The following is a 12,089-nucleotide window of genomic DNA, read 5'->3' as shown; positions in this document are numbered from 1 at the left end:
TTGAGACCCCTTAAGCGTTAGATTTAAGAATAAATTTACACCTTTGATTACTTCTAATATGATGATTGAGATCATTCCTTATTAATCATTTATTAGTTATACGAAAATGAATTTTAGAACGTAAAGACAAATTGCGGATTTTCCTCCATTTCCATATGGGGATTCGATTTGATGAACTTATAGTTTTTGGACATTTTAATGAATTTTTCAATATATTTTAATGAACTTATAGTTATTTGTGTCGAATTTTTAGTGTGCGTTGGAGAATGTCTAGACGACTTTATTTTAATGAACTTATAGTTTTTTTCTTGAAAGGGATAATGAACTTATAATTAATTTAATGAAACTCATAAAAATTTGTTTTGAACTTAAGGCTGAACATAAGAATACATCTTAAAGTCATTATAATTTTGTTGAACATGATAAATACTTGTAATGGACTTTATTCGGAAACGTAAAGAACGTAATATAGAAGAAATAATTGCTTATGAATTCCTAACGTATCTTCCATAAACGAATCTTCCAAAATTATGCAGATTTAATAATTAAGATATGATATGGTCTGTTGGCCATTAGATTGCATCAAATAAATGGCTAGGATTTATTTCTCAATTCTATAAACATTTGTCTTTCTCAATTGAACCTTTTTCTCTCTCTCTCCCTATATATATATATATATATATATATATAGGGGAGGGCGCGGATGAAAATAACTCTTAGAGTATAAAATAAAAATAAATTTACACCATTGATCTACCCATAATTTAACGGTTGAGATTTAATCTTAGAGAAATCGTATGTAAATGTATGAATTTTATGTTGAACACGTATGAATTCGATGTGTAAATATATGAATTGCGAAAATTAACATTTTTGTTATCTATGAGATTCGAACTTAGGATCATTAATTCGTCGAATAAGTATATGAATCAATCATAGATTTTGATAATCTAAGGGTTGAAAATGTTTTATATTTTTTTTAGAACTAATATATATATATAGGGGGCGGTTATTCAATAAACCACCCTTATTTTAAGAATTACGAACCAGCAAAAATGCATGAATTTTATGTATAACACGCATGAATAAACTGTATAAAGGCATGAATTGCGAAAAATAATTTTTTGCTACCTTTAGGATTCGAACTCAGGACCATGAATTTATCCAACAAGGTGATGAATCAACCGTAGATCTTTATGATCTAAGGGCTGAAAATGGTTCCTAATTTATATTTTAAGAAGCGTTCTTATTTTAGCCTTCCCCTATATATATATATATATATATATATATATATATATATATATATATATATAGGGTGCGGTTATAGTGAGAACCACAATTATCGTGAGAACATAAGAACCAATAAAATTACTGCATCTGCTATACAAATTAATGCATCCGCTATTAAATTTAATGCATCCGAAAAAAATAATTTTTTTGCTCCCTTCAGGATTCGAACCCAGCACCTGCATCCATCCACCAAGATGATGCATCCACCGTAAATCTTGATGATCGAATGGCTTAAAATGGTTATCCGTTCTTATTTTATTAGTGGTTCTTATTTGAACCTCTTCCTATATATATACCAAGATGATGCATCCACTGTAGATCTTGATGATCGAATGACTTAAAATGGTTCTCCGTTCTTATTTTATTAGTGGTTCTTATTTGAACCTCTCCCTATATATATATATATATATATATATATATATATATATATATATATATATATATATATATATATTCGATCATCAAGATCTACGGTGGATGCATCATCTTGGTGGATGGATGCAGGTGTTGGGTTCGAATCTTGAAGGGAGCAAAAAAATTATTTTTTTCGGATGCATTAATTTGTATAGCAGATGCAGTAATTTTATTGGTTCTTATGTTCTCACGATAATTGTGGTTCTCACTATAACCGTGGTTCTCATATATATATATATATATATATATATATATATATATATATATATATATATATATATGGGTGGGCTAAAATAAAAATACCTCTTAAAATAAAAAATAGGAATCATTTTAAGCCATTAGATCATCAAGATTAACGATAGATTCATCACTTTGTTGGATGAATTCATGATTCGGAGTTCAAATTCCCATACGTAACAAAAAAAAATTAACAATTCATACAGTTACACAACGAATTCATATATTAAGAAGTGTTTATACCTAACCCTCCTAGGAGTGGTTCAATTGAGAAGCTCAAATGTGTTGAGAAGTTGAGAAGCAATGTAATAGATGAACATGTTAATACATTTTGATGAACATGGTAATTAGACCCTAGATCAATAAATTCTTTGAACATACCAAATATAACTGACGAACATACAAATCTATTTAATTTGTTAAAAAATACGTCACCGACAAGGATCGAACCCCAGATCAAACTCGTGTTCATAAAAACTAATTGGCATGCTCATCTATTAGATTGCTTCTCAACTTCTCAACACATTTGAGCTTCTCAATATAACCTAACCCTATATATATATATATATTCTTTTGGCTACTATTAAGCTTTTATTAAGCAAAATACTTATTTAGAGATATTGACGCAAAAGAAAATGAAATTTTTTTCTAATTATATATTCCTCTTCAAAATTTGAAGTATGAGTAACAACAAACAACATATAATGAACTCTCTCTCCGAGTGACGTATAACTTTAATTATATCCATGATAACATTTAGCTTTATGATTTAGAAATATTTTATTGGATTAGTGGGCATGGGAGCAGAACAACTTTTCTGCCTTGTAATTGGAAAAATATATTATGTACGTTTTCTTCTTCTAATCTTCCTTAATCAAATTAATCATATTATAATAGATCATCATTTTTCCAAATAATAAATCATCCTTAATTATCACTGTAATACAATTTTGAGGGTCTAAAATTATACACATATATAAGATTTTGTTTCATAGTTCATCCGTCTTACAAAAATAAGCTTTTTTCGAAGTGGCACGAGTTTTAAGAAATACATAAAATTGTCTTTTTACAAAAATATAGGTAAAAAATAAAGGAATCATGGTGAAATAGTGTGCAGAAATAGAAATGATATATTTTTATGAGATGGCCCAAAATAATAAAAGGATAATATTTTTGTGAGACGAAAATAGTATTTTATTTACATCTTTATACCTAATTGCAAACATTTATATATTAAAATTAATAGTCAACTATAAATAGTAATATCATTTTTTTAAAGATATTATTATTTTAAATAGATAAATCGTCTTAAATAAAGGGTAATATGTGCAACGCACACGTAATCACTGTGAGTTAAACCAAAAAAAATAAAAGATGCAATGTCAACTTTTTGCTCACAAAGTGAATAAGAATATATAAATGTACATTCCATGTCCTAGACTTCTAGCAATGAATGAACTGCCTAACTAAATTTCTTCAAATTTATACTCCATCAATCCCACAAAACTTGATCATTGTTCTTTTTCAAATTATCTCATGTCATTTGATCATTTTTTTATATGATAATTTTTTTTCTTTTATTCATATTTTTACTTTTTTATCTATCACAATTAACACATTAAATACTATCTCATTAAAACATATGCTAAAAAGAAAATGATCAAGCTTTTCCGGATGGAGGGAGTATATGAAAAGTGAAGTAAGCGAAGTGAGTGTAAATTAATTTAATTTGAAAGATACAATTGAAATTGTAAAAAATAAAAAAAAAAAAAAAAAAAAAAAATAATAATAATAATAATAATAATAATAGAATTCACTATTAAAAAACGTGTACATCACTTGATTTTTTTTTACAAAAAATCGATTACATTAATAACCACCGAGATGTGATGTGTGCAGTACTAATTACATTTTTTATTTTTTTTTCTTTTCTTTTCTTTGGTAGATTATATTTTTTCTATTTAAGTAATTATATTTTGGATAAAAATATATATTAATATACATCTTGAATGAAAGATTATGAAATAATTTTTAATTTAATATAATTCATCCGTCCGATTTCAATAGGCCACAGAGGCATGGATACAAATGTTAAGTTTATCGAAAAATTAAGATTATATTATGATGAAACCATTTATGATTTATTATCTAAGATATAAAATATCTAAACTATTTATGTAAATAGTTTATCACTTTATTGTTTGTTCCGTATTTAGTTTTTGACCTCTTTATTTTAATAAGAAATAGCATGTTTGTTGGAAAATTTAACTTGATTCTTTATTTAGTTTCATTTATTTATAAATATCTTATGCCCAATTACTTTGTTTAACCAATTTGTCATTTTTAGATTATTAATTTAACTTTTGTTTCGATATTGATGGTTTAGTATTATATGCTTAGAATGATATTACTTAAATTATTTGCTTTATAATCTATAAATTTAATTATTACAATACTCATTAAATTTAATATTATACTCATTGAGGTTATAATAGTATTATATTATACACTACATTTAAATTAATAAAAAAATATTTTTTGTTATCAAATAATTTAACTCATAAATGATTATATTTTAATATTTTTACATAAATTAAATTTTCTTAAAAAATTATAAGTATATCATATTCCGTGGGTCACACGAGAGAGCGTATTAATGGTAATAATAGAAACAGACAAACATTAATGCAATGGAATGTCAACTTTTTGCTCAAAAAGTGAATAAGAATATACGTATAAATGTATTTCTAGACTTCTAGCAATGAAGGAACTGCAACTGCCTAACTAAATTTCTTCAAACGATGTAAATAATAAAACTAAGTCGACGTCATTAAATATTTGGGAGGCTATAAAGTCTAGAATCGAATGCAAGATTGAAAAACAGTAGCAGTCTAAACAAGTAACAATGGCATCACCCAATATACTTGTTGATGCTGAAGCTCATGTTTGGAAGCAGTGTTTGAGCTACATAAACTCCATGTCTCTAAAATGCGCGCTTCAACAAGCCCTAGGCATACCCGATATCATCCTCAAACACACTTTCTCAACTCGCCCACGCCCTCCGCATCAACACAGCAAAATCCCATGCCCTCTTTCGCCTTATGCGAATTCTAGTCCACTCCGAGACTGACAAGGGAGATGAGCGAATGGTTTCGAGATGAAGGTTCATCTGCATTCGCCACCAAAAATGGGATGGATTTTTGGGGGTTTGCTGGAAATAATGAGAAATGGAATCAACGGTTTAATGAGGCCATGGCTAGTGATACACAGCATACTTATTAATGAAGGCAAGCACATTTTCGAGGGATGTGGAAGATGATCACCGACGCCTTTCCCGGCTTAGATTGACCTTCCGCATGTTGTTGCCGGCTTGGAAGGTTCTCGCAATCTAAGGTTTGTGGGTGGAGACATGTTTGAGTTCATTCCTTCTGCTGATGCAATTTTCCTCAAGGTATGAAATTTCAAATATCATTCAAACCAAACGCACCTTTATCGTATAGTAACAATTTGAGATTTCAACTGAGTTAACAATTTGGTTGTATAAAAATACTGGAGAAATGCAAAGAAGCAGCGAAAAACAATGGTGGAAAAGTGATTATTGTGGATATGGCTGTGGACGGTGAGAAGCAAGAACACAAGCGAACTGAAACTCAGCTCTTCTTCGATATGTTGATGATGACTTCTTCAACAGGAAAGGAAAGAACTGAGAAAGAATGGGCTAAGCTCTTTGTTGTTTCTGGCTTCAAAAACTATAAGATCACTCCTATTTTAGGATTAAGGTCTGTAATCGAGGTGTTTCCTTGATTGTTAGCTTCATATTTTATGTTAGGGTTAATCGTCGAATAAATCATAACTTTTTATCTATTTTGGAATTTCAGCACTTACAAAACGTTTTAATAACCATCTTATCTTTTAATTTGTAACAATGTTTAACATGCATTCTCAAAAAAAAATTATTGTTGAAACAATACCGTTTCGTGGACAAATTTCACCAAACAAAATGAGAATGTCAAAATTGCTATAAATCCAAAAGTGAAGTCATATATATATATATATATAGGGTGCGGTTTCAGTGAGAATCACAATTTTCGTGAGAACATGAGAACCATTAAAATTAATGTATCTGCTATACAAATTAATACATCCGCTATTAAATTTACTGCATTCGAAAAAAATAAAATTTTTGCTCCCTTTAATTTAGGATTCGAACCCAAGTTCTGCATTCATCCATGAAGATGATACATCCACCGTAGATCTTGATTATCCAATGGCTTAAAATGGTTCTCCGTTCTTATTTTATTTAGTGGTTCTTATTTGAATCTCTCCATATATATATATATATATATATATATATATATATATATATATATATATATAGGGGCGCGCTTCAGTGAGACCCTCTATTTTTCGTGAAATACTGAGGACAATGAATAAGACATATAATACTAATGAACAAGACATATATCTAACGAACAAGATGTATATACTGATGAAAAATAAAATTTAAAAAATTAATAATGAATAAGACATATATACTGATGAACAATGCAGTATATATTGATGAATAACAAAATATAAAATATTCTGCTCCCTCCAGGATTCGAACCTTGCGAAAAAAATTCTCCCTCCAGATACAATATCAGTCATATGATTGATAAAATAAACGCACCAGATCGTGCCCTAAATCTCACCAAAATTAGGGGGTCTCATTGGAGCGGCCCCCAACGTCATTGAAACATCTTCATGTATTTCTTTTTTCATCCGTCCCAAAACATCTTTCTAATTTATTTTTGAAAACAATTTCATTAAATATTACTCTTACAACCCTACTAACTTGTGGGATATTTCTTCACTCTTCAAATACACAACTAATTTTTATTAAAACATGTACCGCCTTCCTTAGAAAAATATTTTAGGGACATATCTTAAGTAGTACTATTTTTCAAAATAACTTTTTTAATATTTTTATTTATTTCTTATTTCGTCTACTCCGGATCATGCGTTTGTTTTTTATATTGTACTTTCTCCATCCTAAAAAATAGTTTCATTTTGTCATTTTAAAATGTCCACAAAAGTGAGTCCATTTTTATTTATGGACAATATCTAATGTACTTTTCCATTTATGGCGTAATGCTTGTTTATCGAAATTCAAGCGTGTAGCAATTGCTTGAGCTCGTCCCACGATCTCAGAGTATGATGTGAGATTAAATGCTTCCAGGTGAACCATTCTCGAAACCCTAACTCTTTCCAACCAGGTGAGCTGCAAAGCCACTACTGCACAAACTCAGACCTCATCTGCTCTTGGGACATTTTATTATGATGTTGGTGTGGGAGGTTCAGCAACGGAAGCAGACCACAGTAAAAAACAAAAACAAAAACGAAAAAACAATAGTAATACTAAAACAGAGTTCAGACTGAAAGTTATATAAAACTAAATAAACACTGATAGGTAATTTCTATATAGCACATGGATTAAGAATGCAGTATATCATATTGTGTATATATATAATGGGATGAAAATTTAGGACAAAACCATCAAGTGCATTCAGCTTAAGTATAAATCAAGCTTCCTCTAGTTGTGAGACCTGAAGATCATAAAGAATCGGACTGGCTTCAAGTTTCTCAGCAATTTTCTCAAGGATCTTCTTGCGGAACACCATTAAACTGTCTCTGTCTGATTCAGCTGCACCATTCTCACTGTCTACCTCAGTAAATATTTCATCCAAGAGAACCGCCATTTCAGGCAGTTGCGAAGGTGGTAAACCAAAATCATCCCCATGTTTCTCGAGGTAAAATTTGATTTTCGTGGCACATGACTGGTCACCGTTGCGCTCATACTTTTCCTCCATTATCTTCTCAACAGCATCATCAGGCAGCCTCTCCTTGGCCAGAAGCTGCAGAAACAGTCAATGTTGAACTCAAAAGAAAATTCCCCATAGCACAATTTAAAACAAATAATTAGTTGTCTTATTAAGCATCTGAAATATCTATATCAGCTAAATATTTTATAGGTGTATGGTGAAAAGGTTCTGAAACATTCACTGCAGGGAAATTCGTATTCCACTATATTACAATAGTACAGAGTCAAGAGGATCCAACTGAAAAAAGAAAAAGAAAAAAAAAAAGTGATCCCTTGCCAAATATATATAACTATTTACTATTTACTAGTAATGACAGCACCAGATGTTTATATTTCTTCTCTCTGTTAACTACCCAAACTTTAGTAGCAATCAAAAATTTATAGTCTCTTCTTTTATAGTAGACCATAGTATATACCAAAAGTTTAAGTGCCAAAATTTTGGAAGACAGTGGATTCCATGTCCCTGAATTGGAAGCAAACCAGCAACAGTCAATTAACTTACCTTTTTAAGCTTAGAGCCATTCGCCAATTTTATGTTCCTTAGAACAACAACGACAGGCTTCATTACAAGACTATCAGCTAGTTCTTGCAGCACAGGTTGCAGTAGTTGAGCAAATTGTGCCTGTCCCAGCTCTTCTTTTCCAGCTGCTCCATGTTTCTTGAAGATATCATTCAATTGTGGATATTCTGTTCAACATCAATAAAGTGTGCTCAGAATCACAACTAAAAGTTCCACTCGGGGGTGAAATGACAAGAAAGAGTAAACAGAAGTAGTGATGGAATGTTTATTTTAGAACGCTTGTTAGGAAACCAAAAATGACACTGCACGGTGTGCGTGAGTTGGCCTAGCGGTAGGTGGTTAATGCCCTAGGCCTGAGGTCTTGAGTTCGAGTGCACCGTGGTGTGGTCTTTAAAACTTTTTATTTACTTATGTAATTTATAAAAAAAAAAAAATGACACTGCACGTACAAATATATATTCGAAAAGTTTATGATTTGTTCACGATTTCAGCCAGTTTATTTAAGGAGGAGAGACTAAAATATTATGGATGATATTAGTAGCAGGTAAAGTATTTATCCATCTTGTACAATGCTAACATTGACAAATAGATTAACACATATCCTACTAGTAGAATTCTTGATATTATATCAGCAACTAAAATGAAGTAATAACTATACATAGCATCATATCATTTCTTCTTTCTCTATGATTATAACTAGCTATTTCAGGCTATGTAACCAGCTTCAGAATAAAAAAATGCATATGAAAAACCATAAAACCTCGTCACACTTTTCTGCATATCATAGCATTTGAGGGAAATGGACAAACAAATGAAACAGGTCAAAGAAACAGCACACAAGTCCTTAAGTTTTGGGTGGAGAATTTATGGTCAAGAATAGTTCAGAACCACCAACTTGAATTGATAGAAAATCTAAACACTTAATGGAAAGAATAAATTTATTACAATCAATCAGTACACACGCTGTTTAGGCTTTCATAAAAAGCAGCAGAATTGAGCAATATGTATCTTGTTGTCAGCTATAAATGTTCATGACGTTCCAAAAATCTCATGTGCTTACAAGTTACAAACATACTATATGGCACAGGGTATACCTGATACTGGAGGAACCCCAGATTCGATGCCCATATGAGCCAGAGCACTCTGTATCTCATCCTTACTGATTTTTCCTCTATCTTCTACGTCTAAATCAGTGAAAAGATTCTCTGCTAGCATTGCAAAATCGTCTTCATCTTCCAAGAACATATTAAGAGATCCGCCATCCAATATTGTCACAGCAATAGGATCATCTGAATTGAAACAGAAACAACCACACATTCATGATATGAGTAACTTTTCGTATGAAAAACGATTAACTGGTTGAGGCGGAAATTACAGCGTAGCAATATCTCAACAGCACAGATTATAAACCCCCAAAAAGGAAGTTAATCGCTGAGTTTAAATTTCTAGGTTTCATTTAACCAAAAAAAAAAAAAGATAAGTGCTACATGTCAACATTTTGAACGACTAACAACTGCTCATTGAATTAGTCAAGAATTGAAGTCAACAAACGCAAAACTCACCTTTTAGTTCATCGGCAATGGCCGAAATATAATTTCGAAGACTTGTGCAGGCATCGGAGTAATCGAGCTTCTTAGAACGGAATCCTAAGGTATCAGAGACGCCGATCCGCCGAAGAGCAGAACACTTGAGAGTTTCCGGCAATACGAAACCGAGAAGGGAGAGGGAGGCCCTAGTTTCAGCCAGCTCCAGGACCTCTGCGCCGGTGATCGCGGTATCTGGAGGTGGAGGAGGCAATGAAACATCGGCATCTGAGAGCTGAGATCCGTCGAAGATCGTCAGTCCTGTTTCCGCCATTGCTTGGAATTTGGTAAGGTCTAGTGTGAGAAAGACAGAGTGTTGAATCTTTCAAGAGAAATGGAGTGAGAGAGAGAAACAGAAAGAAAAACAAAACCGCGTGGCGCGTACTTGAAGTTAATATGGAAAATTCAATTTGCAATTAGAAGATGGACGAATATATATACAAAAGAAATTGACAGTATTTTTTTTCCCCTTCGAATTAAATACTACTACTGTTTCCGTCCCTAAAAATTATGGTTCAATGAAAATAATACGATTATTATAATAAGTGCAGTAATTATATTTAAGTGAAGATTGAATCTCACACTTTTTTTGTAAGAGGTGAAAAAAAAATTTATGGAATCATATCCAAATAAAGAAAGATCATAATTTTCAAAGACGTAGCGAATAGTAAATAGTGACAATCATAAAAAGTGACTCTTATTGAATCTTACATTTGTGGGAAGCTAATTTTGCGCTCTTGGAGATACTATTTTTTAAATAATAATTATTAAATAAAGTAATTTTTATATTTTAAATTTAATTATTATATATATATAGGGGGCGGTTATTCAATAAACCACCCTTATTTTAAGAATTACGAACCAACAAAAATGCATGAATTTTATGTATAACATGCATGAATAAACTGTATAAAGGTATGAATTGCGAAAAATAATTTTTTCCTACCTTTGGGATTCGAACTCAGGACCATGAATTTATCCAACAAGATGATGAATCAACCGTAAATCTTGATGATCTAAGGGCTGAAAATGGTTCCTAATTTATATTTTAAGAAGCGTTCTTATTTTAGCCTTCCCCCTATATATATATATATATATATATATATATATATATATATATATATATATATATATATAGGGGAGCGCTCCAATGAGACCCCCTATTTTTAGTAAGATCTTAAACACGATCTCGTGAGTTTATTTTATCTATCCTATGGCTAATATTGTACCTAGAGGGCGAATTTTTTTTCTGAGGGTTCGAATTCTAGAGGCAGCGAAATATTTTAAATTTCGTTATTTATCAGTAGATACCGCCTTGTTCATCAGTATATATGACTTATTCATTGAAAAATAAAAGTTTCAGCGTCTCACGAAAAATAAGGGTCTTATTGGAGCGGAATCCTATATATATCAAGATTTTTAGGTTGTACTCCATCCGTCCCAGCTAATTTGATCACTTTCTATTGAACTCGAGAATTAAGAAGATGTTAAATGTTTGAAGAGGGCGATTACTTTATAGGATTAGCCTTGATATATAAAAATAGTAAGACTAATATGTTGTTTACTTTGATGTATTGAAACTTTGGGATATCCCAAGGCCTTTGATTATTTCTATCATTTAAGCAATTTTTGCTTGATTCTTATCCCATTAGAGAAACCCTACTCTTCAGGATAAAATTACTCAATCATGCATCTTATCAATCACACAAAGTACTGCCCCCTTAATGCATTCTTATTCTTAGTAATTTTTTCTTTCTCTCTCTTCCTATCCACCAACAACATGCACCTCTCTTCCTCCTCCCAACGATCGCCGCCAAAACCACCACCATTCCCCTCCCCCGGCGACCACCCCCACCAACAACATCATGGAAGTTTTGACCATAAAATTTGAAGGAACCAAATTTTGACATATGATTCACGTACCCGTGATCCATTTCGGATATCAAACGAATACATACAAAAATCATGTGCCTATAGCAAGAGGATAGAATCTTACTTGCAAATCCGGCAATGATCGACTCCAGTGTTGATCTTCCAACTTGTTCTCACGGCAAGACTTGACGTTGGGTGGCAACGATCTTCAAGTCCTCTCATTTTCCTAGGGATTCGCGCCGCTTCTCACTTTCTGTGTTCTCACAGATTTCTCTCTTTTTATCTCACGTAATGTCACCAGTCATTAGAATTA

At 31.6% G+C, this 12,089-nt stretch overlaps 1 protein-coding gene and 1 pseudogene across 1 annotated transcript; one reads left to right on the top strand and one right to left on the bottom strand.

Annotated features, from left to right (window-relative positions):
• The first annotated feature begins 4,720 nt into the window (after window positions 1-4,720).
• Window positions 4,721-5,777, top strand: LOC131014374 (flavonoid 8-O-methyltransferase 1-like; annotated as a pseudogene).
• A 1,572-nt stretch (window positions 5,778-7,349) lies between these two features.
• LOC131014373 (uncharacterized) lies at window positions 7,350-10,355 on the bottom strand. The gene is made up of 4 exons (XM_057942333.1): window positions 9,884-10,355; window positions 9,416-9,610; window positions 8,304-8,488; window positions 7,350-7,835 (listed from the first exon to the last, which is right to left on the bottom strand). The coding sequence occupies exons 1-4, from the start codon at window positions 10,176-10,178 to the stop codon at window positions 7,503-7,505; spliced, it is 1,008 nt and encodes a 335-aa protein (XP_057798316.1). The 5' UTR covers window positions 10,179-10,355; the 3' UTR covers window positions 7,350-7,502.
• Window positions 10,356-12,089: the final 1,734 nt, after the last annotated feature.

Source organism: Salvia miltiorrhiza, chromosome 3 (genome assembly GCF_028751815.1).
Source record: "Salvia miltiorrhiza cultivar Shanhuang (shh) chromosome 3, IMPLAD_Smil_shh, whole genome shotgun sequence".
Taxonomy (NCBI): Eukaryota; Viridiplantae; Streptophyta; class Magnoliopsida; order Lamiales; family Lamiaceae; genus Salvia; species Salvia miltiorrhiza.
This window is presented reverse-complemented; position numbering and strand designations above follow the sequence as displayed.

What these genes read in the sequence shown, in the direction of transcription:
- LOC131014373 (XM_057942333.1), bottom strand. Translation starts at nt 10,178, where the DNA reads ATGGCGGAAACAGGACTGACGATCTTCGACGGATCTCAGCTCTCAGAT. An exon ending in CATTGCCGATGAACTAAAAG is followed by an intron (nt 9,611 to 9,883) that starts GTGAGTTTTGCG and finishes GTTTCAATTCAG; the next exon opens with ATGATCCTATTGCTGTGACA. An exon ending in TGGGGTTCCTCCAGTATCAG is followed by an intron (nt 8,489 to 9,415) that starts GTATACCCTGTG and finishes GATGTTGAACAG; the next exon opens with AATATCCACAATTGAATGAT.